General features: G+C 57.4%; 1 protein-coding gene across 25 annotated transcripts in view; it reads right to left on the bottom strand.

Annotated features, from left to right (window-relative positions):
* The window catches only part of COL18A1 (collagen type XVIII alpha 1 chain), a 94,413-nt gene that overhangs the window by 45,395 nt on the left and 21,688 nt on the right, over window positions 1–27,330 (bottom strand). For 3 of the 25 annotated variants that reach the window (XM_081574239.1, XM_081574237.1, XM_081574238.1), the window contains exon 1: window positions 5,918–8,448. The exons of 20 other annotated variants lie outside the window; for them this stretch is intronic. In XM_081574239.1, coding sequence (XP_081430365.1) covers window positions 5,918–7,481 — 1,564 coding nt within the window. In that variant the 5' untranslated portion in view covers window positions 7,482–8,448. Of the gene's footprint in view, window positions 1–5,917; window positions 8,449–27,330 lie in introns of those variants that run through there. 2 more of the 25 variants (XM_081574241.1, XM_081574240.1) reach the window with 1 other exon arrangement.

The raw sequence follows: 27,330 nt of genomic DNA, 5'->3' as shown, positions 1-27,330 counted from the left end.
GGATCACAGATCTAAATGTAAAGTGCAAAACTATAAAACTCCCAGAAGATAATAGGGAAGAAATGCTTAATGATCATGCTTTTGGCAATGACTTTTTAGATACCACACAGACACAATTCATGAAAGAACTGACAAGCTGGACTTCCTAAAAATGAAAAACATCTGTTCTCCAAAAGATGCCATTAGGAGAATGAGCATACTAGCCACAGACTGGGAGGAAAAAAACTGCAAAACACGAATCACACAAAGGACTCTTTTCCCAAATATACAAAGAACACTTAAATCTCAACAACGAGAAATGAACAGCTTGACTGAAAAATGCACAAAAGATCTAAACAGACACCTCACCAAAGAAGAGGTACGGATGGCAGATTGAAAAGATGCTCCACATCAGCTGTCATCAGGAAAATGCAAATTGAAACAAGGGAATTCCCTGGTAGTTCAGTGGTTAGGAATCCTCACTTTCACTGCTGAGTGTATGGGTTCAATCCCTTGTGGGGAACTAATATCCCACAAGTCACATGGCACAGCCAAAAAATAATATAAAAACAAAATAAAACAATGACATATCACTACACATCTACACGAATGGCCAAAATCTGGAATAGTGACAACAGCGAACACTGGCGGGTATGAGGAGCGACAGGAGTTCTCATCACTGCTGGGGGGTGCATGCAAAAGGGTGCAGGCACGTGGGAAGACAGTTTGGTAGTTTCTGATGAAACTAAACATACAGGAAACAGTAATCATGCTTCTGGGCATTTACCCAAAGGAACTGAAACCTATATCTACACTAAAACCAGCACATGGATGTTTCTAGGAACTTTACTCATAACTGGGGGCTTCCTGGATAGCTCATCGGGTAAAGAACCCACCTGCAATGCAAGAGACACAGGAGATGCAGGTTCTCTCCCTGGGTGGGGAAGATCCCCTGGAGGAGGAAATGGCAACCCACTCCAGTATTCTTGTCTGGATAATTCCATGGACAGAGGAGCCTGGCAGGCTACAGTCCATGGAGTCACAAAGAGTCGGACATGACTTAGTGACTAAACAATAATAACTCATAAATGACAAAACCTGGAAGTAACCAACAAGCCCTTCAGTAGGTGAATGAATAAATAAACTGCAGTCCATCCCTACAATGGAATATCATTCAATTAAAAATAAGCTATTAAGTCAAGAAAGACATGGAGGAATTCTGAATGCATAATGACTATGAAAGAAGCCAATCTGAAAAGGCTACAGACTGTTTGATTCCAACTATATGACTCTCTGGAAAAGGCACAACTATGAAGACAGTAAAAAGATGGCTGGTTTCCAGGAATTGGTGGGGGTGGGGGTGAACGGGTGGAGCACAGAGGATTTGTAGGGCAATGAAGATGTTGTCCAGCACTCAGAGTTTGGACTCGGGTGACTGTGACAGCTCAATGCAGGCTCATCAGTGACAGGAGTGCCATCAAGTGAGGGTGCTCACAGTGGGGGCAGCAGATGGTGCATGGGGACTCTCTGTGCCCTCCTCTCAAGTTTGCTGTGAACCTAAAGCTGCTCTAAAAAACATGGTCAAAACATCAGGTAAAGGATAACAAGAAAAGTCAGCAAATATTGCAACACCACATCATATAAAATGGAATTCTAGATGAAAGCCACTAAGTGGGACAAAGGGGATGGTTATTTTGACAGCCCACCGAGACGTGATAAGCCCCATCCCACCCTGTGCACACAGCAAACAGGGGAAAGAGTCCTCATTCATGATGCAGGTCCTGGGGCTCTCTCCCCGCCCACTGTCCCATGAGATGGGACGCAACCACCGCAGTAAGACAACCTGATCACGTGTCTAAAGAAAGGCCATCCTGTCCCTTCCTCACACATGGCAGTGATCACTGAGTCAAGAAGGCTGTGGGGGTAGGGATCCTCATCCAGCAGCACAAAGAAAACACATGGAGGACGAGCATCTCAGGGACACACCAGGCTGGGAGTCCTCCTGAAGGATGGAGAGGTGACCCACATCCCGGCGGACATGCGGATAGGTTTATCACACTGGAATCTGCATACACGTGCACCATGGCCTTGGTGTTGCACAGTACATGGCTGTGGGGAGATGCAGCCAGTGGCCCTGGGGCTCAGGGAGGTGGTCAGGAGGAAGCCCTGTGCCGGGCCCCAGTGCCATAGGGGAGCCTACTGGCCTTGGGGAATGTTTCTGGTGATCGGGGAGAGAAAATGCCAACAGCATCTAAGCAGCCCTTGAAGAAGGCTCGGCATTCCACATGAGGTGTCACCCAGCACCCAAAGCCAGGCCACACGGGAGCTCTCAGGCCGCATGCGAGTCATTAACACAGACGTGAACATGTGAGAAACGAAGAAGTGGGGAGGATGAGAAGGGCCACCCTGCCCTCCAGTGACATGGGTAACATTCCAGACTGTGCAGGAAGAGGGAACTTTCAGAGACACAGAACATGGTCCCACGTCCACAAACCAAGGATCTCACGCAGGTGTGGGCGCACACACATGTGCACAAAACCCGCTAACGGAGCCAAGTAACGGGCTCCAGGATGTTGGTCCCGCAGCATCTGGAGCCCGGGGCTCTGCAGGTGTGCCAGCTGTTACAGCCCTCAGGATGAGGGCCCCCCCCAACCCCACCACACCCTGAGCAGAGAGCTCTCCCAGACAGGAGGAAGCCAGAGCAGCCTGGGAAGGGCCGGCTGACTCCACAGGCTTGATGATGGAGGGAGGGCAGTGAGCCAAGGAATGCAGGCGCCTCCAGAAGCTGAAGAGGCAGAGACTGAGCCTTCCCTGAGCCTCGGGAGGAACGCAGCCCCCCACACCTTGCTTTTGGCCCCAAGAGAATGATTTCAGACTTCTGACTCCAAAGGTTACACATCTATGTTCACTGGAGGCCCTGAGTCTGTGGTCATCTGTCCCCGCGGCCCTAGGACACACACACCACATCTGTGCCAATCCACAGACACTCCATCCGCAGGGCACTGAGTCCAGCCCTCCCCTTTGAGGCCTGGACCTTGATGAGTGTGCTCACGATGAACCTGGGACAAAAATCTAATGCAGAGAAGAAGCAGCCCAGGATGAGACAAGTGCAGTGGCCCCAGAGGCTGAGAGGCAGGTGTGGGCGGCCTGGGGCCAGCATGTGACGTTTGCAGGAGGAAGGGCCGCTCTGGGCTCTCCTTCCTCCAGGCTGAGCCCGCTCATCTGCAAAACCTGCCCCTGCCAGGCAGGGCCCCTGCCCCATCCCTCTGACCCCAGCTCAGTCCTCACTCACTCACAGGGGGACAGCCCCCTCGCTGGCCCACCTGGCAGGGACCCAGAAGGAGCTGGAGTGGATGTCTCCCGCTCTCCCTATGTGGGGTCTCACTTGCTTTATTCTGAGGGTCTCCAATGGTGTGCTGCCCTTACAGAGAGGGGAGGGGACCGGGACACTCCCAGCCTGACTCTGATGGGCTAGGCTACCCGGTGAGGAGCGGGTGCAGCTCAGGGCCCAGCCTGACTGTGGACATAGACGGAGCTGGTGGGGCCTTGACGGCTGCAGCCACCCCCTCCCCTACCGGCCATATGGCCCTGGGGCCCAGCACAGGGCTCCCTCCTGACCACCTCCCTGAGCCACAGCCACTGGCTGCATGTCCTCACAGCCAGGTACTGGCACAGCCCCTCCCTCACCACTCTCCCGGGGAGGGGCAGGGAGGAAGCAGGTCCAGGGAGGCGCTGTGATAGGCTGGACAGGGCTGCGGCCTCAGGCTGAAGCACCAAGACAGGGCAACTGTCCACGCACCACTGACCACCGTGAGGGGAGTGGGCCCATCTCTGCTGGGAGGTGGAGGAAGGACAGATGGGGGCGCTGGTGCCATGGAGGCAGGGGTGGAGCCCTGCAGGGAGTCTGCTGGGGCCTGGGAAGGCAGCACCTAGCACCTGTGCTTGGCCACCCCCCAGAGATGCCCTGCGCACCCCCAGCCCACCCTGCGGCCAACATGCCAGCAGCCTGAGGAACTCACTCAGTCAGAGACAGTCTCATCCCAGGGCCCCTTCCCCAGCACAGAGGGGCAGAAGGGCCGTCCGGCCCAGTGCAGGGGGCCAGAGTGGGTGGATGGGTGCCACTGAGAGGCCAGAGGAGGGGAATACGCTCCAGCCCTGGGCCCGTGGGTCCCTGGGGCGACGGACATTCGAGTACACCAGAGAATCTCCCAGGCTTCCGCCCAGAACGGCCACCCTCACAGGCAGGGGCCCTGCCAATGTGAGCAGATGTCCGGTGGGAAGTCCCTTTGGGCTACTCCTCAGGCCAGCTGCGGTCAAGGAAATTCCACACCCCACGCAGCCTGGCTGGGGCCTTGCCCACACGAGGCCCACCCCCACCCGCCCCCAGCCCCAGGCCCGCTGCAGCTGATCCCTGACCCAAAGGGGACCTGGGCCCTGCCCAAGGCCCAGCAGAAGGATGTGTGTCTGTTCAGGGCCCTGGAGGGCACGCCTGGGCCCCACCCTCAGCCCCCACACTATGGGGCAGGAAGAGGAGGTGGGCCTTTGGGTGGGACTGGGGTCCTCCTGGAAGGACACCTCCCTGCAGGGCTCCCCCGGCCCCATGGGCTTGGCGGGGACAGGGCAGACAGGGCCCAGGCCAGCCCAGTAAGCGAATGTTCCAAGCAGTGACTGTGGAGGGAGGGGGACACGTGGCTCACTGCAGACGACCCCCCCGCAGGGTGAGGTCAACACCCTCTGTGCCGACATGCCTGGGCACAGCCCTGCTCTGCCCTCGGCCCTGCTCACCAGGGCCACCGCAGGCCTTGGGCTCTGCACACACCTCAGATGCCCTCCTGGAGCAGGCCCTGCCCAGGCCGCTCCTAGGACGCCCTTCTGGCCACCCTGCTCACACACAGGCTTCAGCCACCATCACCCCTAGAGCAGTGTCCTGTCCGTCTGTCTGCAAAAGCCATGGCCTCTCCTCCCTCTCCCTTGGTTTTCTCCTTCCTTGGGGTGGACTCCACCTGTCCTGGGCACTTGTTCCTGCCCTGCCCTGCCCTGGCTTGGGCACCTCCTCACTGCATCCCAGAGCTGGCCAGAAAATCACCCACACACGTTCCCCAGGAGCCCAGCAGGTAACACTCCCTCTCGGGGTCCAGGCAGCCACCCTTCCCCGCACTGGGCCAGCTCCAAAGCCCAATGACTCTGCAGACCAATGAGCAGGTTGAGACTGTTCCCCACAACACCACAGGGTTGGGGGGTCAGACACACACAGCAGGGCAAGGACAGGACAGGCCAGCAGTGCAAATCGACAGTGGGCTCTGCTTGGGGGCCCAGCCCCACCATGAACGCAGAGGGAGCTGGGGAGCCTAGCAGCTGTGGTGGCCCGTCCACCCCCTACTGACCACAGGGGGCTGGGGGCGCAGTCCCGATGGGGACATGGCCCCCAGGAGGGAGTGACCATCCCGCTGCCCAGGAGTGGAGAGGCTCTGAAGCTCACAGGCCAGCTGGGGGGCCCCTGTGAGCTCCTCAGACTCACTGACCACTGGGTGGTCAAGACCTCTGGACTTTCAGAGCAGCAAGCCCCCCACCCCTGTGGGCCCCTCGACCATGCTGGCTGGGACACAGAAAGGACCTGACACACTGAGGCCCAGGGACTGGGAGCAGCGACCAGAATTCCGTGGTCTATCTCTGTCTATGCCTCCATTTCCCCTCTCTGACACGCACATGACACATGATCCTGGGGCCAGGGGAGACCTGCTGTCACATACAGACCTCTGGTCTCGAGCCTGCCTCTCAGCCTTCCCAGACCTCCGCCTCCTCCTAGAAAGGAGGCCCCGTTCGGCCTCCGGAAGGCGTGACATCAGGGCCAGCGGGGCCTCCAAGCCAGGCTCACGCAGCCCTAGCCAGGCTCTCCCGGCTGGACCGATGGGAAAGCAGGTGGTGGGCGGGCCGTTACCTGCTGGTGGCCCTATGAACACGCAGTGCCCGTTCTCGCGGGCCGGGAGTGAGGCGCAAGGGAGTGGCAGCCCGCGCCCGTCCAGGCGGCTCCAGCATGCGTCCTCCAGGGCCTCGCAGAACTGGCGACAGGGTGGCGGGCCAGGCGGCAGGCCAGGCCTGCAGGGGGGTGCCAGCAGCAGGCAGAAGAACCAGGCCAGGAAGCGGTGGCAGTGGGTCCGGAGCAGCGCCCCCCAGGCTGTGACTGCGGCCTGCACCTCCTCCCCACTTGCGTGGTGGAGGTGGTTGGGCCACCAGGAGTGCCTGATGCCCAGGTGGCCACAGAGAGCCAGGGAGGGCGGCAGGGGCAGGCAGCGGCCAGCGGCGGTGGGGACCAGCTGCCCAGTGGCAGCCGGCTCGGCAGCCCCGACCAGAGTGGACTTGTTAGTAAGACCAGGCCCCGCAGAATTAGCCACATGGGGAGCCCAAGCACCACTGTCCACAGTTAGAGCCGAGACTACGACGTGAGACAGCTTGGCAGAGGGGTCAGAGGAGAGAGCCCAGAGGGCAGTGTGCCTGCCCAAGGAACCCGTCACCAGGGGAGGCAGAGGCGGCGTGGGCCTGTGGTCGTCAGGGTGTTGGTGCTGCCGGCCGGGACGGGCTGCTGCAAGCAAGAGTCCTTCACCGTCCAACTCCAGGGGCCACCCGAGGGGCAGCTGGCTTCCCCGGGGAGGCTCCCGGGCCGGCACGGAGGAAAGAGAAAATCTACCTGGGGTTGGTGGTACCAAAGACTCCCTGAACCAGGGTCTGCCTGGGGAGGGTGGCGGCTGGGTGGGCACTGGCAGGGTGCCAGCCTCAGTCCTCTGGGTGTCTGCAGAGCTCAGGGCCCCGGTGCTCGGCTGGAGGGTGGTCCTGCTGCCCTTGGGAGTGCTGGAGGGTCCAGGGGTGGAGAGGGGGTCCGTGGTGTCCATGGGGGGTGGCGTCTGCACCCTGGTGGAGTCCTTGGCTGGGCCGGCAGAAAGGGGGTCTGTCGGGATCGCGGGGGTCGGCGTGCTTGCCCCGGCAGAGCCCTCAGCAGGGCTAGTGTCCTTAGCGTCGTCCCACAGCTGGACGAAGCTCCGGATGCCCTGAGCCACGTTCAGGATCTTGGCTCCGACGCCGGCGATGTTGTCCTCCTTCGGGTCCGGGCTCGCGGTGGAGGCCGTGGAGCCAGTGGGGGTCTGGCCCTGACCCGCCTCCAGCCTCCCCAGAGGGGCTGTGGGGCTGGCAGAGACTTTCCACCAGTCGGTGGGGCCATCCCGGGGGGCCACGTGTGTGGTGGTATCCTCCGTGGGCCACACAGGTGAGCTGCCTGGGGGCTTGGAGGTTGGCGCGGCTGTAGGCTGGGCACTATTCTCGGACCACAGCCAGGACAGCAGGTCAGCCTGGGTGGCCGAGAGGCAGCAGGCAAGCAGCAGGAGGCCGTGGTGGCCGCTGCGGCTGCTGGGGTCGGGAGCCATGGGGCTGTGTGCTCCGCGGAGCAGCGGGCGGCCTCTGCTGTCAGGAGGTGGGGCCAGCCCGCTCCGCCTCCCGCCTCCTCCTCCCATCCCCGGTCAGCAGCCAGCTCCCCATTCATGCATCTGGGCGCCTCCTCCTTCTACCTTTCTACTTGAAGAGGGAAAACGGGCAAATCTCCACGCAAGGCGACAGGCCCCCCAAGAACGCCTCACACTTCCTAGAAGCAGTGGAAGACCTCCCCTGCCAGAGGCCCAAGGGCACCGGCAGAGCAGTCAGAGGAGGTCCCAGCTCCCTCTGCTGGGACCCGGAGGAGCCCTGGGCCCTTCCAGACTGCCATCGAGTCCCTGCTCGGGTGTGTGGGAATTGGGTGGGCTCCAGGCCAGCACCTTAGTCCCCTGAGGGTGGGGGGCTCCTGCGTGCTCTGGGGCTTCAGGAAGGACCCTCCTCCTCGCCCTGCAGCCTGCAGAGCCCAGACCTGACAGGCCCTCAAGGGCATCTGCCCTAGGTAGGACTAGAAATCTCAGGAGACTGGGGTGCAGCCCCCAGTCCCCAGTGCCCACCACCCTCTGCACCTGGAGCCACTTCGACTGGGAAAAGCCTGGAAGCCTGGCCTTGGGCCACAGTTCTGGAGCAAAGCTGGAGCTTAAAAACCACTGGACTCGCTCTGAGTCCTTCCTCCTGCTGCAGCTGCTGAAATGGTCAGCGTCTGGTGCCTGGGGCCTGCTCAGAGTCGCCTGCTCCTTAACCCACATGATTCTGTCCCCCAACGGACACCTGGGTTCCTTCACTCCATCTTGCCAGAGATCACAGCCTCTTTTTCACTTTCACTCTTAAAACCTGCTCACACCAGCCCTCTGTCTCCATGGGCTGGAACCAAGGTCTCCAGCAGCCTTGCAGTGCTTGAGTTCTCATGAGTATTTCACTCAGGCCTGGGAGTTTCTGATCAACTCTTGAGAATTGCCCCAAAGGGACAGCATGGCAGTTGGGAATCTACATGAAAGCAAAGGAAGGTTATGGACTTGATGAGACCACAGTCTCCAGACAAACGGAGATCCTCCCCACTGCTCCCACTCCTCGAAGCTCAGCCTGAGAGCAGGGTGGAGGGCTGGGCGAGTAAGCCCTGCCTGCAGGCCCCGGACACCAGCCTCCTCTAGACATCACTTGGCGCCCCTTCCAGGGGTGTCCCACAATGGGACTGCTAGGAGGCCGGGGAAGCCAGGCTGGCCTGCAGCTGGACTCCTCCCACCCAGTCCCGACTCCTTCCTTCATGAAACCTCAAACCTGCCTGCTCAGTTGTGTCCAACTCTTTGTGACCCTATGGACTGTAGCCCACCAGGCTCCTCTGTCCACGGGATTCTCCAGGCAAGAAATACTGGAGTGAGTTGCCATTTCCTTCTCCAGGGGATCTTCCCAACACAGGGATTGAACCCCAGTCTCCTGCATTGGCAGGCAGATTCTTTACCACTGAGCCACCAGGAAAGCCCTCAGATGACACAATTCCTCATCCAGGACACGAAGGAATATGGCCCCAAGACCTTACATCCTCCCAGAGCCCGCTTTAGGGTATGGGGAGAAGGCCCCGGTGCCAGAGCAGCCTTGCCTGGGACTCACGTGTCTGACTTGGAGGATGCTGCCCCCTCCCCTCCTGGCACCTGCCCTCGGTGCTGCCCCTTCACCGCCCCCCAGGAGAGGCCCCAGGAGGCAGCAGGAGGACAGGTGGGGGGGTTTTCCCCCAACACAAGGGCCCCAGGGCAGGACCAGCTCCAAGCTCTGTCCCATCCTGACCACCTGATGGGCAATCTGTAAAGCAATGTCCACAATCACCAGGCCAGGGCCCAGCTCCCACCTTCACTGTGGGCCTGGGCACAGCATGGCCAGCAGTGCTCATGGTAAGGAATCCTCGGCCAGCTGACCTGGGGCCAGAGCCTGGGAGACGGGAGCCCGAGTGGAATCCAGGTAGTCTACACACGTGCCCACACATGCCTGCACATGCCCAACACTCACTTAGGCAAACACACGTGCTCCCTCCTGCAGGCTCACATCATCACACGCAATCTCACGCCTCCCCAGACACAGGTCCACACACACACCACGCTCCATGCTAGACCCCATGTGTGCCTTGCACACCTGGCACACCAGCTGTCGCTCTGCCCAAGTTCCCCGAAATCCCTGTCCACTCCAGGCTGTGGCTGGGCCCAGTTCAGGACAAGGATGCTGTCGATAAGCGCTGTCCAGGGGGCTGGGCAGCATGGGGTCAAAATCACGGTTCAGGACAGCAGAACACGGGTCTCCTCTGGAGAAGGGCGGGGGAGCACCATGTAAGCCAACATCCAGGTCCCACCATCCATCCCAGAATTCTTAAAATTCTCCGGAAAATTTCAGGACAGAAACTCCAAAGGCCCATCCCCTTCTTGGGCACGTCCTGGAGGGGGACTCTGCACCCAGTCGAGGAGAGCCCCTGCGCCGTCCGCGTGGGGCTGCCCTGTCCCCCGGCCCCGGGCCTCAGCTACTCCCTGGGGCCCCTCAGCAGCCCCGGCTCCACCCACACTCGTTCACCTCACCCTGCCGGGGACAGCCAGGAGCACGGAACCGTGCTGCAGTGGTCCGCCTGCATGGAGCACCCACACCACCCCCAGGAGGCACCCCCACCGGCCCCTCCAGACCCCACTCTTCCTGCCCACCTTCTGGAGGCCAAGGTCACCTCCCGCACTCTGAGAACATCACACGTCCACCTCCTCTGACAACACCAGCACGGCTCTGCCCCAGGCCTTGGCTCCCGCCGGGAAGCAACCTGCCGAGGTGCTGGTCTGACACACCCCCCGTCACACGCCTGTACACACGTTCACGTGCACGGACTCACATGCACGTGCACACACCCCACACACGCACATGCACACAGGCACAGCAGCATTCAGAAAGCCTGCGGTTTAGATCAGGCTCCCTGCTGGCTGTGGCTGCCACAGGCCTGCCTGGGCCAGCCCATGGGGACACACAGGGTCTGAGCCTCAGGGCCCTCCGGAGGGTCCTGTGGGCACTGGTTCCTCCGGAGTCCGTGCTCAACGTGAAGGCCGGATAAGCTTCCCTGAGCTGCCCATGGGGACGGAGGAGGGGAAACGGGTTTTGAGGGAAACCACTGGAAATGGCTGAAACACAAATACCTCTGGGTCAGGGCCATATTTCTGGGCCCCCAGGTTAGGAGTGACCGGGATCTGGGAATTCCTGGTGAGCTTGGAATGCACTGGGTCCAGGACCAGAAGCCAACAACAGCACAGTTCCTGCTGAGTCTCCTGCAAACTCTTACACACCCCTCAAGGCCTCGTACCCTGTGCTTACTGTCCTGCAGCTCCAGACAGGGCTGCCCTGCCTCAGTGATGACGCCCCTCTCCTCAATGGTGTGGTAGCTTCCGTTCTCTATTAACATGGTGTCTTCTTGTATTCAGATTCCATGCTGCCACTACTTAAGTCAACTTCTCCTGCATGGGTTGGTTCCCCACCGCCTGCAGAACTGTCTCTGGTGACTGAGACCTGGTGACCTCTGCCCCTTGGAGGACATGGAGTTTCTGTCTGAAGTTTCTTGGACACTATCGAATATAACAGGGTATTTTAATTTATAGAAGAGAATTCTCGACCCAGTGGAGACAGGAAGGTGGTGTTAGGAATAACAATGTGGCTTTCTCTCTCACAGGTTCTGGGAAATCTTGGGAATCTTGCAGGTGTCAGGTGACCCTTAGCAAAGCTTCAAGTGGATTCCCTTCTCTCCTCATGCCAGGAACACCCCACCCCCACCAGGGCACCCCACAACCCCAGCTCAAAGGCCCTCCTTGCTCCTCCCCCATGCACAAACCAAGCGAACACCTCTACCCTGTTGATTCCCCAAAGGGCTCACCAAGTGCATGGGTGCCTGTGTGTGTCTGTGTGTCTCTGATGGGTGTCTTAGTACATCTCTGTATATGGAAGTGCATGTCTGTGGACCCACACGTGTACACGTGTCTCGGGTCTCGGTGCAGTGTCCACTCCCCCTGTGCACACGGCTGTCTCAGGTTTCCAATGCCAGGGAGGCTCCCTGGCCAGCAGGAAAGTCCCACCAGGTGGGGGTTTGCTAGGCGCCCCTGGGGTCTGCACAACCCAGGGACAGGCATTAGGACTTGCATGTGACAGGGGCTGAGCTCAGCCTTCTGCTTGCAACTTCTCTTCGGAATGACGCCTAGATGACGCCCAAATCCAAAGCCATCTGAGTCGCTCCCTCACTGGCCCGCCTGGGGCCTCTCTGAGGGCACCTGGGCACCGTCCTTATGGGACAGGTCTCTCTGGTTCAGGATCACTCCCCCTCCAAGCACCAGGGGGTCTGAGGGGCCGGCTACCGCTAGAAGAGGACCCAGCACCCAGAACTTCCGAAAGGCTCTGCCTCACGCCCCTGCCTCGCCCATCGCCCCGCCCCGCCCCGCCTCGCCTCCGACATCACCACGCCCACTGCCCCGCCTCTCGTCCCGCCCCGCCTCCTGCCCTGCCCGGCATCGCTCTGTGGTTCACCAGGGTTTGTTCTGTCTTGTTGACCCGACTGGTTTGGATTCCTGAATAATGTGATCTTTTATTTTCATTTTTTAAAAAGCACAAACACCCACATGTGAGCAGAACTAATCTGAGGAACAAAGAGATGAGCGTGTCCAGGACCGAGGTCCAGGGCCACAAGCTCAGAGGCGGGCCTTGTCTGCCTGGCTCTTGGGGGCACTGCCACTGAGGCCTCAGATGTCCTGGGCCGAGGCGGGGTCTCCCCTGAGGCCCTCCAAGTGGTCTGCCTGGGGCTGCCCACACCTGCCCGAAGGCCCCCAAGCCAGCACACCCTGCAGGGACCCCTCCTCAGGTCATCTGGGGTTCTCTCTTTTGCCCCTAAGGACCAGACACTAGAGATTGTTCAATATGCGTGGGCCTGCGGGAGCTGGCCAGCCCTGGCAGGTGTCCCCAGGCCTCCAAGGAGAGGGCTTGAGAAACAACTGTTCCAGCTCCCACTGCTGGGGCACAGGCCCCCAGGGCAGCAGCATCTTCAGTAAACACCTGTACATGGTTGACACACTGTTTCCAGCCTTTCCAAAATGGAACATGACTGACCCCTCATCTCTCTGTGTCCAACTAGTGTGTAGTGTCTGGAGTGTCCGGACGTCCTGCCCCAGCCTTGTGTTTCATGGCGACCCTTTCGACCCGCAGGGATAAAGGCCTTATTGCTGGGCGGGATGGCGGCAGCCTGTATGCGGACCACTGGCAGGACCCCGGCCCCAGCCTTTCCTCATGGTCACTGTCCACCCTCAGGTTGCCAGGAATATTGAGTGGTCAGGCATTGGGAGGCCAGGCAGCCGGGGCTACAGGTCAAGGCCCATGGGTACCTCTCCTCCCTGTGGGTGTCAGTCACCTGAGGACCCACCTGCCCGCCCCGCCAGTGAGAGCCGAGCACACAGACCCAAGGACCAAGGGTGGCAGGCACGTTGCAACACTGTCTAATTTTTAACTGCCAGGCTGTCCGGCCCTGCCCCCTCTGTCCTCAGGTGTCATTTAACCTGCTTCTTCCCCCAAGGGCTGTGACCCCAAGGCCGGGCCCAAGGAGGGGTGGGGGAGAGGCCACCTAGAGGGAAGGAGAGCCCTAGCCTCAATCCCCGACTCCTCTGTGGGTGACACTGAGCCTTGGGAACACTCCGGCCCCTCGATCCACACCAAGCATCGCCCTGCACTCAGAGGAGTGGGCCTCTCTCACAAACCCACCACTGGCCGGAGGATGACAAGAAACACTGGGGCCCCTCCGGCCCCCACAGAGCCAGTTCTTGGAGAGGTGAAAGTGGCAGGTGGAGACCTCCTGCTGGATGGGTCGTCAAGGGAGGTGAAAGGTGGCCGCAGAGCAGAGATTCTCAAGACATGGACACATCTCAAGGAACAGGCACCTTCCCAAAGGGGCCGCCCAACAACCACCCAACACCAACGCCCTCCCAGCTCCCCGCTCCCAGCTCCCGGTGGAAGGCCACATGGAGGACACACACACGCCTGTCCAGGGCACGCCCCGAAGCCTGAATCTAAACATGAGGAAGCAGCTGGACAAGTCAGACAGGGTGTTTCACAGGACAGTGGCCAGACTGTCCAGAAACATCTGCATCAGGAAAGCGAGGGGTGAGGGAGTGTCCAGGGTGAGAGACTGAGGATCCATGGCCACCAAGGGCCACATGGTGCCTCAGTGCACACAAGCCACCGAGCAGAGACAAGGGCCAGCTTCATAAAGGATGTCACTGGGACCTGGAGGGCCCTGTGAGTATGGCCTGTTGGTCAGAGAACAGGCAGACAAGTGTGATGTCCCCACTGCAGGAGACACACTCGGGAAGGCCAGGCAACAGGTTGGGACGTGGTGCTCACAGCAACGAGAAGAGTGTGTGCACCTGCATGGGGATGTGCGTGTGGACATACACGTGGATGCGTGCGTGTGGCCTTGCAACAGACACGGACAGGCCTGGGAAGAAAGGGAACCATGGTGAAGGGCGCATGTGAGCAGACTCCGCACAGTCCTTCCGACTTTTCTGCAGGTTTGCAACGTTCCCACAAGAGAAGTTCACAGGGAAAGCAGAGCTCACGTCCTGTGTCCACCTGGAGCATTCTCTCCACCGCCTGTCTCCGGAAATGCAGCTGGTTCAGCAGAGGGGGGTCAGACCTGCTTTCCAGGCACATCCCACCCCTGGGGCCCCACGTGGGAGTTACCCTGCCCAGCCTTCAAATCCCCCTAGCAGGTTGCCCACCAGCTGGAAGCAGTTCCCAGCTTCCCTGAGCACCCAGCAGGCAACACCACCACCAGTTTCCCTTAATTGACATCATTTATGTTCAGTTTCCAGGTAGCACTAGTGGTAAAAGAATCTACCTGCAATGCAGGAGACAGGGGTTCAATCCCTGGGTTGGAAGATGCCCTGGAGGAGGAAATGGCAACCCACTCCAGTATTCTTGCCCTTAGAATCCCATGGACAGAGGAGCCTGGAAGCTTCAGGCCATGGGGTCACACAGAGTTGGACAGGACTTAGCACATCAGCACAGCACCACAAAACAAGAGATCTAAGCATGCTTCCTCAGTCAGGCTGTAGACTCTTCGGGAATCGTCCAAACTCCACCCCTCAAAGCAGAGCAGACATGTTTACAAGCTCTAAAACTCCTTTAAGAACCGAGGGGTGCTTCTATACTTTGTTCTTCTTTTACAAGATTGCTGTTCTGGGTACCTTGAAATCCCACACGGATATGAGGGTCGGTTGGCCAGTTCCTACAAGGATACCAGCGGGATGGGTTGGGGGCTGCACTGGCTGAGGTGGTATCAGGGGGTGACGCCATGTGAACAATGAGACGTCTTCCAGTTCGAGAACTTGTGGTGTTTTCCCTTCATGTCTCTCTACATTGGTTTTTAGTTTTCAGAGAATACGTTTTACACTTACTTCTTTGTTAAACTTATTCCTAAATATTTTACTCTTTTTGATGCTTCTGTAAATAACATTTTTTTTTCTAAATTTCATTTCTGGATTGTTCATTGCAAGTTATTGAGAAATACAATTGATTTTTACACTGATCTTGTATCCTTGCGAACTTGCTGAATTTATTTCTTGTGATAATTTTTAGCAGGTTCTTTAGGTCTCTACATAAATAAGATCACAGCATCTGTGAACAGAGGATAATGTTGAATAGAAGTGGTGAGAGGGGATGTCCTTGCCTTGGCCCGATCTTTTGGGACGTGCCCAGCCTCTCACCAGTAAGTACAATGTTAGGCATGGGTCTTCAGAAATGCCTTTTATTGACTTGAGGAAGTGCCTGCTTCCTAGTCTGTTGAATGTTCTTATCATGAAAGGGTGTTGGACATCCTCAATGTCTTTTCTGTATCTATTGAGATGATCGTATGATTTTTATTTCATTGATTTTATATATTGCATTAATTTTCAGACATTAAACCAAACGTGCATTCCTGGGATAAAGCCCATGAGTCATGACGTAATTCTTTCTCTGTGACTGGATTTAGTTTGCTAAGTCTTCTAACGGTTTTTGTGATGTAAAAAGTATTTGTCTGTAGTTTTCTGTGTTTGTGGTATCTGTACGGTTTTGGCCTCATAAAATGAGCTGGGATGTGTCCTCCCCCGCCCCACCCCTTATTTTCTGAAAGAGTTTCTGAAGAAATTGTTTTAATTCTTCTTTAAAATGTTGGTAAAAATCAGCAGTGAAGCCGGGCTTTTCTTTATGGGAAGTTTATGGATTACCAACTGAGTCTCTTCATGTTACAGATCTACTCAAATAATCTATTTCTTATTGAATTTCAGTAGTTTGTCTCTCTAGAAATTTGTTCACTTCATCTAAGTTGTATAGTTTGTTAACATATAGTTGCTCACAGTCTTGGGTTAGAACAGCGTGCAGGGTTAGAACAAAACTGGAGGATTCACATTTCCCTGTTTCAACCTTCCTAAAATGCTAAGCACGGTACTGGCATGCAGACAGGTGACAGATGAGTGAAACAGAATCAAGAGTCTTGAAATAAACTCATACATCTATGGTCAACTGACTTTTGACAAGGTTGCCAAAATTATTCCCTGGGCAAAGAATAGTTTTCAACAAATAGGCTGGATAGCCACAGGCAAAAGATGTGGCTAGACCCTCACTTCACACCATGTACAAAAGTCAGCTTGAGACGGATCAACATCTAAATATTAGGGCTGAAAGTAAAAGAAAAACTCTTACTGGAAAACACAGAATAAATCTTCACAAGCTTGGATTTGGCAAAGGATTCTTAGATATGACACCAAAAGCCTAAGCAAGAGGAGAAGAAACAGGTAAGTTTGACTTTATCAAAGCTGAAATACTTTGTGCTTCAAAGGACACAAGAAAGTGAAAAGACAACCACAGAATGGAAGAAAATACTTGCAGATCACATACCCAAGAAGAGACTTATATCTGGGACCTATAAAGAACACCTACAACCCAACAATAAGAAGAAAATCCAATTTTTTAAATGGGCAAAGAGTCTGAATAGACATTCCTCTGCTGAAGACATAGAAACAGCTAACAAGCACCTGGGAAGATGCTCCACTCCACCAGTCATCTGGAAAACATAAACGGGAACCACAGTGAGATACGGGTCACACCGGCTCAGAGGGCAAGAGTCAAAAATATAATCGCAAGTGCTGCAGAGATGGAGGGACGTCACAGCCCTTATCCCCTCCTGGCCCGAGTGTAAGATGGGCAGATGCTTCGGAAGAGTCTAGCAGTTCCTCAGATGGTTAAGCAGAGTGACCTTGTGTCCCAGAAATTCTACTCTGGATTGATATTGAGAGAGATGAAAGCATGTGTCCACACAAAATCTTGTGCACGAATGTTTACAACAGCACCATTCACTTCAGCCAAAAGGAGGAACAATGAAGTGTCCCCAACAGCCGATGGACCCATGGGTGGCCCATCCACACAGCAGAGTGTGGCTCAGTCATGAAAAGAAGGAGGTCCTGACACACACCACAACACAGATGATGCTGGAACACACAATGCTCAGTGAAACAGCCACACACAAAGGTCACATATAAAGACTCCATTTACATGAAATAGAATAGGGAAATCTATAGACCCTGATGCTGAGAAAGATTGAGGGCAGAAGGGGATGACAGAGGATGAGATGGTTGGATGGCATCCCTGACTCAATGGACATGAGTTTGAGCAAACTCTGGGAGATGGTGAAGGACAAGGAAGCCTGGCGTGCTGCAGTCCATGGGGTTGCAAAGAGTCAGACACGATTTAGAGACTAAACAACAACACAGAGAGTAAATCAGTAGATTAGTGGTTGGTTAGGGCTGGGGTGACAGCGAAAATGTTTCTTTTTTTACTGAAATGTAGTTGATATGTGCAATATTACGTAAGTTACAGGCATACAACATAGTGATTCACAACTTTGAAAGGCTGTGCTTCATTCGTGGTTATTATAAACCCCATGTTGTACAAATATATCCTTAGTTGCTTATTTTATACCTAATAGTGTATAACTCTTAATCCCAACCCCTATCTTGCCCCTTTCCCTCTCCCCACTGCTGACCACTAGTTTGTTCTCTTTATCTGTGATCCTGCTTCTTTTTTGTCATTTTCACTAGTTTGCTGCATTTTTTAGATTCCACATATATGTGGTATGCTCCCCTCATGGCTCAGATGGTAGAGAATATGCCTATTATGCAGAAGACCAGGCTTCAATCCCTGGGTTGGGAAGATCTCCTGGAGAAGGGAATGGCAACCCACTCCAGTATTCTTGCCTGCAGAATCTTATGGACAGAGGAGTCTGGCGGGCTACAGTCCAGGGGGTCACAAAGAGTCAGACATGACCAACACTTTCACTATACTTGGTATCACACGATACCATGTATTTTAGTGGTATAAGTCTTTTTCTGTCTGACTTATTTCACTTGGCATAATGCCCTCCAAGTCTAACCATGCTGTTGTAAGTGGCAAAATTAAGACTTCTTTTTGAAAAGATAGAAATGTTCTGAAATTATGAACATCTTTGAACTAAAACCTTCTGAATCATACACTTTAAGTTAGTGAATTTATGGCATGTGAATTATGGCTCAATAGAGCTGTTTAAAAAAAGAGTGAAGGGAGACTGTCACATTTTTCAAACCACACAACCCTAACACTACTTAATTTGCATTTATTTGATTGTTCCTGAGATTTATGCTTTGAATACAGTCAATGAAAATATTTCTTTCATTTATAAATTCCTGTGCACTTTTACTCATTTTTAAGAGAGTATTTAATCTTTAAAAAAAACCCCAAAACCCAGGGATATAGTCAATGGTTGTCTTTGCTACTAATGATGTTTTCCAAGCTTATCACAAGCCTCTTTCATAAAACCCAGGTTCCTACTTTTAATGAGTTCCATCTGTGCCCGGTGGGGGGCTCTCTGGGCCTGGATGCCTGGCAGGTCCACAGAGCTGCCAGTTCTTAGCTCCACCGGCTCAAGGCTGAAATTCACGCCTTGTGCTTCGCTTTGCACAGGGCACGTCGACCTGCACTCTGTCCTGGTGGATGTCAACCTCACGGCCATCCTGCATCTCATCAGGAGCCCTGGGAAGGAGGTGGGACAACCCCAAAGGGGACGGGGAACAAGGACTCTCCGGCTCGGGGCCCTGCGTGTAACCACGTCCCTATGCACCAGTGCTCCACCTCGGGGGACAGTGTCCTTCCTTCATTCAACAAACACGCCTTGAGCTCCTCCTATGGGCCCAACCTGGTCTGGGCACTGGAGACGTGTCAGCCTCGGGCAGGAAGAGTCAACCACCGAGAGGACACGAACCAACTAGACAGCAAGGGGTACACGAGGTGAGTGCCCAGACAGGACGCGGGGCAGAGGGAGGGTGCCTGGCGGGAGACGAAGAACCCAGCAGCGTCTCCCCACACTCGGACACCAAGTCCTGTGCAGTGACCTGGCCTCCCCCGTGGAAGGGTCAGACTGCTACTCGGCCACCCAGGCGGGACAGGCGGGACAGGCAGGCCTTGCGCCGGTGGGAAGGATGGTCCCCTTTCCTGGAGTCTTAAGGTCAACCAAGCCAGTGTCACCATGAGACCTGGGTCCTTTAGCAGCTGTGGATGCCTTCGGTGTCTGCGCTTCCAGGGTCACGTCTGTGACACACACGACAGGGCATAAGGGGGCTGGTGTTTCAGATAAAGGCCCTTGACCCAGGAAGTTAATATTTGACTAGTGTTCCCACTGAGGGCCACATCGCTGCACCATCCTTTGGCAACGGGGACAGCAGGCAGCTCTGAGCAAGGACTTATCCCCGTTCCCCCACCGCCCACAGGCATAGGGCAGCCTCAGCCCCCCATGACCTTCTAGAACCCATGAGAACATGCTGCGGGATGGGAGGCCTTAGCCAGGGGCTCCCGGCATTGCAAGGGCTGCCACCTGAGAGCTGGGCTTCTGTGGGCGGGGGCCGCAGCGGGGGTGGGGGACAGAGGGAACGCAGAGGACCAGCTGGGACCTTAAAGCAGCAAGCTGCCAGATTAGTTTTTAAGGGCCTGACGGTTGCTCATTAACTGGATTTTTCATGGCCGACTGGAGGGCAGGCTCTCGTGGCCAGGTTCCCACGGCAGGGGGAAGCGCCAGGGAGCAGCCGCTGGCCCAGTCGGCCCCCACCTGGGACTGCTCCGGTCAGGGTCAGGCTGCGCTCTGGGGCATGCAGCCCGGCCGGTCAAGCCCGGAGCCCCCTACCCCAGCACCTACAGCTGCCCTAACTTCATGTCCACAGGCACCTCCTGGATGGCAGGACCCTCGCCCCTTTCTCAGCGTCAAGCCCTCGAGGAAGAAGAGAAGCAGGCTTGGGGCGGGGGCGGTGCGGAGCAGCCGTCTGCCTTCGCCCACCAGGCCTGGGCCTGTTCGTCCACTAGAGGGTGGGCCATGAACATGACCTTATTAGGAAGAGGTCATGTACGTGAAATTAAGGATCTCAAGACAAACTGGGACCCAGATCAACAAGGAGGGTCCTCACGAGAGATACAGAACGGGGAGAAGCACGTGGAGTGAGGGAGATGACCACAAGCCGAGACGCCCGGAGTCCTGGGAGCTGGAGAAGCCAGGAGGGCTCCCCCCGGAACCTCAGAGGGAGCGCCAACCCTGACCTCAGACTTCTGGCTGAGAGAGAAGAGATTTCTGTTGTTTTAGGCCCCATGGTATGTGGTCATTTTTGACGGCTGCCCCACGAGACCCCCAGGGTTGCCAAGGACAGGTGGGAGCAGTGGGGGAGGGCAGGGGCAGGCAGCAAGCCCACCCAGAGCATCAGGGCTTTCCCCTGTGGCCAGGGCTGCAGCCTGTGACCTGCTCGCCCACCCACCAGCCCCTAGCCACGCCCACTGGGTCACAATCATGCACACAAACCTGAAGCCCACAGGGCAGAGGGAAGGCTGGGGTCGGCACCACCTGCCCCACCTCCACCTGGTTAGGGAGGAGACAAGGACAGGTCTGAGCACAGCCGTCCATGCAGGCTGCCCAGGCACCCGACCAAGCTCAAGGCGCTATGGTCACCTCTCCCAGAAGGAGGTCTCCAGTCACCACCCACCCATGTCACAGGAATGACCTCACCTATGGGGACCTTGGCCAGCCCACGGTCAGGACGATGGGGTTGGGAAGCAGAGAGAGCATGAGCCCTAGTCACCCATCAGGCTCCAGGTCCTGCCAGGGAGGGCTCCACACAGACAGGACCCGGAGAGAGAGGTCGGCCCTGGTCCAGAGCGGGGACCCCACCCAGCGCCTTGCACAGGCCACCAACTTGGGGTTCCGCTCCACAGGCTGAGGTCAGAAGGGGATGTCACAGCCCCTGACCCCACGGCATCTGCTGGGAGAGTGCAGTCAAGTGCCCCAGAGTCCAGCAAGCCAGAACTTAGTTGATGCCAAAACAGTCACGAAACAGCTGGTTTGGGTCCTGCTTCCTGCCCTTTCAGGGCCGCAGGGACATGGACGAGTGGAAGACCGGGTCGGGCCATAGCTCTCACAGGCAGGTGTCCAGACACCTTGTCTACCTGGCTCCAACTTTTCCTTCTGGCTAAATTCACAGCTGGAGCCATAAGTCCCTTCTCAGGCTTGTTCCTACCGACCGCCCTTCAAACCACCCTTGCACAGGCTCTTTACAGATGAATTGCCCCCCAAGCCCTGAGCCATGCTTCCCCCACAAGCCCAGAACTGTCCCAAGTGGCAGTAACTGGAGGAAGATCACGGTGTCCTGTAAATAGGCTTGTGTCTGTGAGCACGGGGCTGTCATGTGGGGCACCAGCCGCCAGAGGGAGCCACGGACCCAAGGATGGGAGACGGTAGTGGTGGACCCAGAAAGTTCACCTTGGGGGATCATTATAATGAATAAATGTGTTGCATGTGTTGTGATGGACACAGGTCGAGAAAGCATCCCCTCCCATCCACAGCCCTAACTTCTCACCCTTCGACCGACACTCATTGACTGGATGTTGGGGTCCCCAGGACGGCCGGCTCAGCAGCCCACCCGGAGCACTGGGTCCCCAGGCCGGCCGGCTCACCAGCTCACCCGGAGCACTGGGTCCCTGTGGGTCTCGTCTGGTCTGGCTGCTCTCACGCTGCTGAATGTATGCCTGCCAGGAGACACATCTCCAAAATGGGGTCACAGGGTCAGAGACAAGCCCTCAGAATTTAGGTAATGGTGAGGGTCAAGTTGGGATCCACTCTCGGCCCTGTGAGGGGGAACAGCCCATCTCCCCTGTGTGGGGTGTAGGCAGGAGGTGAAGTACCTTTACATGGGAGGACATGTGGGGCCAGAGGGAGAGGCAGGCAGAGTTGTGTACCCCCACCCCCACCAGACGCACACATGCTGCTCCCCAGACCTGTAAACATGGTAGGGAACTCGGATGCAGGCTCCTGGTCAGCTGACCTTAAAGAGATGATCCTGGTTTATCCAGACAGGCCCCCTGTGCTCCCAAGGGCCCTTACATAGGGAAGAGCCACAACCAGAGAGATGGTGTCACAAAAAAGACCGAACTGGGGCCCAGAAACCCAAAGGAGATGCCGGAAAGGGGACTCTCCCCTGGGGCCCCTGGAAGGACCAGCCCTGCCCACACCCCGATTTCAGTCCAGAGAGAACCATGTCAGACTTCTGATTTCCAAGATGCAGAGAAAATACCTCTGCCTTACTTTATGGCACGCACTCTGTGGTCCCTGGTCACAGGGGCCACTGGACCTTCATCCTCTCTGCATCTCCTGAGGGGCCCACACCTGTGACCCTGGCACTGCATCTTCACATTTGGGGGTCCCTTCCTCCATCCAGCCCAGCACGTTCATGTTTGGGGGTGCAAGCGCCTTTTGTTATGGAGTGCTGGCTTCCTCCCGACCCAGCTCTGCAAACACCTCTCTGGTTCGTCCATCCATCTCTGGTTTGACCTTCCATCTCTCGCTCTTGGCTGAGGGTCCTTTTCAGCCCCCCGACTGTGAGACCACCGACCTATCCTGAATGACAGCCTGATGTTTGCGGTTTCCTTTTTTACTCCGGGACCTTCAGATCATTGCTTCTCAAACCACCAGCCAGGACCCTCTTTCCCAGGCTGGTCATGGCCAACACTTTGTAACATAATGAAAATGTCCCAGTGACGCTCCACACAGGACTGTCGCTTTCTGTGCTCAGTGCCCTGTCCCCAAACTGCCCAGGAGCCCTGGGTCACCACGAACAGGGCATCTGAGCCACCACCTTCTGGCTGCATGGACAGACCTTCCCCGCTGGCCAGCAAGCAAACTGCCACTTCCAGAGAATGACCATGAAGGAGCTGGCGGGGCCATGGAGGGTCGAGTGCAGGAACCTCGGTCAGGCTCAAGGCCGCAGCCTTCCTCCCCTTCCTGGGGAAGAGCTGCCCTCAAACCAGCCCCACAGGAGAGCAGAGCCCTGAGCTGCGGCTGGCGAGGCCGTGGAGGGGTTGGAGCAGAGACAGGAGGGGTCGGCCAAAAGGGCAGGATGGGCAGTCAGTGCGCCCACCCCCACAGCAGCTGCACCCATGAGCCAGCTCCGGGAGCCCCACCCAAGGCATGTGTGTGTGGGTGACACACACCCCACCTCCAGAACATGGGCAGCAGGATCGGCCCAAACCTGGGAGGGGACATCCCTTCTCCGTCCGGCGTCGCTGGGGGACAGCCACTTCCTGGCTGAGCCTGGGTAGCAAAGCGTCGCTGGGGGACAGCCACTTCCTGGCTGAGCCTGGGTAGCAAGCTGCATCCACCGCCCCAGTCCAGCCTGCGTCCAGCAAAGGTGACCTTCCCAATTAACAGCCCCTCTTGTTCCAGATGGAAGTTGAAAATGGAAATTTCACTCAACTCTGAACTATAAGAAATGTGGTCCGTGGGAAGTTATACAGTGAACGTGGATTCCTCTGAGGACGGTCTATGTCTCTGGGCACCAGGCACAGCCCTGCCCACACCCTATCCCCCCATCATGTGGGCGTCCACCCTCCAGGGGCACCGAGCACAGTCCCACTCACACCCTGTTACCCCCATCACGTGGGCATCCCCCTTCAGGGGCGCTGGGCACAGCCCCGCCCACAGCCTACCCCCCATCATGTGGGTATCCACCTTCCAGGGGAGCCGGGCGCAGCCCCACTCACACCCTGTCCCCCCCCATCACATGGGCATCCCCCTCCAGGGACGACGGACACAGCCCCGCCCATGTCCTGCCCCCCGTCACACGGGCATCCCCCTCCAGGCGGCTGGACGGGTCCAGGACGAGGTGGCTGCTTCTGGGCTGTGTCCTGCTGGAGGGTGAAGGCGCTCCTCCTGAGGGGTCACCTCTCAAGGCAGGGCCCCACTCACGCAGCCCAAAGAAGTCAACCTACAGTTAAACCAGTGCCAGCGATGAGAGGACAGACCACGTGGGCGGCACTGCCGGTCTGACTGGAGATGACGCCCTCTGAAATACTCTTTCTCAGAGGACACCCGTCTGCAAGGTTTACAGAGCACCCCTAGAAGAAGGGCCGGAGCCCCAACACGCGTGGTGTGGACCCACCTGCCCACGCTGCCAGGCCCGCTGCTCCCACGAGACGGACAACAGGAGGGGTGCCCACAGGTGATGGAAAGGATGCGGGTTCACACGCACATGCCCACGAGGGGACCATGTGTCATCACGACCCCCAGAGCCCCAGGCCCAGCCACACACGACCCTCACGCTCCATGGGAGCCTCCTCAGTGGTGTCAGCCCCTCCCACCAGCCCCAGCGTGGTGACCACCGCCTCGCTTCCCACCTGCACCCTGCAAGCCACGCTGACGTCCCTCCCCGAGTCGGCCAGTCTGTCCCTCGGCCACAGGTCTACACAGGGCTTCAGGGCTCACCCTGTAGCTGCCTGACACTCAGGCCACACTGGGCTCCCTCTGCCAGGATGGGGAGCACCCGCCTCCAGCGCTCACCAAGTCCAAGGCTACTTTTTCTGATGGTTCTGGGGCACAGCTGAGTGCCGGGCGCTGGTCCTCCACACTCACCCTGACCACCTAACCACCCTGACCACTCTGACCACCTGGCCACCATGACCATCTGGCCACCTGACCATGGACCAAACTGCTCCCTCTGGAGTCCAGACCAGGGACCAGGGCACAAGGGGGTGTGTCCCCTCCAGTTGGGCTCCTGCTCCTATGACCCACACCTGCGCCTGCGCCCCCAGCCATGGGCTCCTACTGCGTGAGCACAAGCTCCTCCCCCACCCTGTGCCACTGAGGAAGCGGGGGGTGGGGGCGGGGGGGCTTCAGGTACAGAGGGCAGACGGGTGGGCCCTCTGGAGCCAGGCTCCACTGAGTGCGTCCCCAGAAAAGCACCAAGAAGCCAAGCCTGCTGGGTTCCCATGCACTCGCTGTGGGGCTGGGGTTGCAGAGGCTGGCGCCTGACTCCCAGCTGCCCATGTCTCAGCCTCACAGCCCCTCCATAGCCCAAGGCACAGGGCAGGCACACGGCCAGTCGGCCAGTCGCCATGTAAAGAAACAAGCAGAGAATGGGACCTGCGGGCCTTAAAGCTTATCCCAACATGCCCCCTGAGGGAAGAGGAAGCTGTGGAGGCCTAGGCAAGGGACCTCCTCACAGGTCTGTTAACTTGAAACCAGCCCTGACACCTGCAAAGGCCGGGGGGGGCTTCTAGGCCACCTGAGGCCCTCCCACGTCCCAGGAGCAGCTGTGGCCCCAGCAGTGCCAGGGCAGGGTCATCCACGGAGCCTCAGAACACAGACTGCCCTGTTAGCAGACCTGGCAGGTAGCGATGACCTAGTTTCTTAAAGCCTGTTCACAATGTACCTATGAAAAAAGTTTTTTTAATTTTAAAAGATCAAACATAATGTTCCCTCCTGTCAGCCAAACTTCCTCCTGATATCTGAACAAATTCAGCACATTTCTGTCTCCATGCTCTTCTACAATACTCAGAGGGTCAAAAAAATCAAACATTAAAAAAGACTGTGTGACCCCTTTTAAAACGAAACCACTGTTATTTTCTTTGGCTAAACAGTTAAGGCAAATTTCAAAGAGGATTAACATCTGCACAGCCCGCTGTTTGTCTCCAGATCCTCTCCAGCACGTTCTCATGCGGCCGTCACAGGAGGGCCTCCCCCTCCGGGTGCCCTGCAGGGGGCATTTCTGGGCCCACAGCGACATACTGGACATCACTATGGAAGTTGGGCAGGCAGCCAACCGGTCAGTCTGATTTGTGCAGCTTTTGTCCACGGAGAGGGGAGCGAGCTATGGGCAGGGGTGCACGAGACTGCGCCCTTCCCAGAGGGCACCTCGAGTGGGTCCCACATCACGTCTTCGCAGCGTGGAGCAGCCAGGGGTGTGAGAACGGAGTCCCGTCCTGGTGACCTGCTCCAGGGCCATCCGAGGAGGATGAAACAGAGGAGCCTGGAAACACCGCGGGCACAGCAAAGCCCAGGTCTTGGGGAGAACTCTGCTGGGCTCAGAAATGCACCCAGCACAACTAGTGGGGCCTCCGCGGAGCAGCGGGAACCCCATCAGAATGAGCCTCCCCCACCCCCAGCCCTCCGATTGGGGTGGCCCCGCCCACCTGCCTGGGGCGGGGGCGGGAGCAGTGCAAGGGGCGGGGACTGTGACTCCTTCCCTGCTGACAGGCGCTACGCGGAGGTGTCTGGAAACGCCCTTGGCTCCCTGAGAGCTCTGCTCTGTCTCAGGCCCCCTCCCAGGCTGCCTGACAGCCTCGATAAGCTGCTGTGCCTGGAATATGACATTCCAGGGGCGTCAAGCCCCAGCCTGGCAAGAAACCACCTGGAAGACAAATGACCGGACGCCTGCTGGACACAAAGGTCCCCGCGGGTTTACAGACGGTGGACCCGTTGGGCGTGGCCTCTCTACTCATTTCTGTCGGTTCCCCCACGATGCCCGGCAGACCCCCCATGTGGGGTGACCCTGTGGGGTGAACGTGCCTTGGAGCCTGCTGACTTGGGCTTCCCAGCCAGCCGGTCCCGGCTGACCAGGCCCTGCATGAAAGGGCCAGGCCGGAGGTCCCTGCCAGAAGAGTCTGTGGCCATAACAAGTCTCTCCATGTAGCCTCTGCCTAGATATCAAAGCAAATACACCGCGAACCACCAGACCCGAGGCCAGGACCAGCCGCCTCCGCATTCCTCAGCTTCCATCCGCCTTTGTAACCAGACAGGGGGTCACCAGGAGCGACCCCCGAGTCAGCCCTGGGCGGGCCCAGCCCCCATTCTGCAGTCTGCACAGGCCAGGTGTCTCAGGAGACCCGGGCACCCCACCTAGAACGCCCCTCCCAGCACCCAGGCAGGCTGCTGAGGCCTCCCATTTCTGCCACTTGAATCACTTCAAGCTGCCTCCCCTGAGGTGGGGGTGAGGAACTGGAGCAGGGAAGGGACCTTCCTCCTGCTTGGAACTGTAGCTGGGACACCCCCACAGAGGGTCCTGGTACGAGTAGAGATGCAGCCAAGAGCCCTGGGCCCCCCCCCCACCTCATGGTCACCACACTGCTGGCCCTGCACTAGTGTAGAAGCCTCGGGCAGGGCAGCAGAAGCCCTTCCTGGGGACCAGGCTGCCATCAGGTGGGGTCAGGGGCAGCCATCTGGGTGGGCGCAGGTGCTGATGGGCCCCAGGGAGGTGAGGGGGGCAGTCAAGGTCACATAGTGGCCGTCACATAGCTCATGAAGGATGCTGAGGGAGCACCTGCAAGATGCTGGTAACGGGGAAGCAGAGCTGTTGGTGATGGGGAGGCAGAGATGCGGGTGATGGGGAGGCAGAGATGCAGGTGATGGGGAGGCAGAGATGTGGGTGACGGGGAGGCAGAGATATGAGTGATGGGAGACAGAGATGTGGGTGATGGGGAAGCAGACGATGCCCACAGTGTATCTGGCTGCAAGAAGGACCCCACCATACACAGTGATGGAACAGCTTGAGCGACCTCGGCCCAAGGCACACTGGG

This window comes from Giraffa tippelskirchi, chromosome 2, assembly GCF_054371585.1.
Source record: "Giraffa tippelskirchi isolate mGirTip1 chromosome 2, T2T-mGirTip1v1.2.pri, whole genome shotgun sequence".
Lineage (NCBI taxonomy): Eukaryota > Metazoa > Chordata > Mammalia > Artiodactyla > Giraffidae > Giraffa > Giraffa tippelskirchi.
The sequence above is the reverse complement of the archived record's forward strand: the minus strand, read 5'-3'. Positions and strand labels throughout refer to the sequence as shown.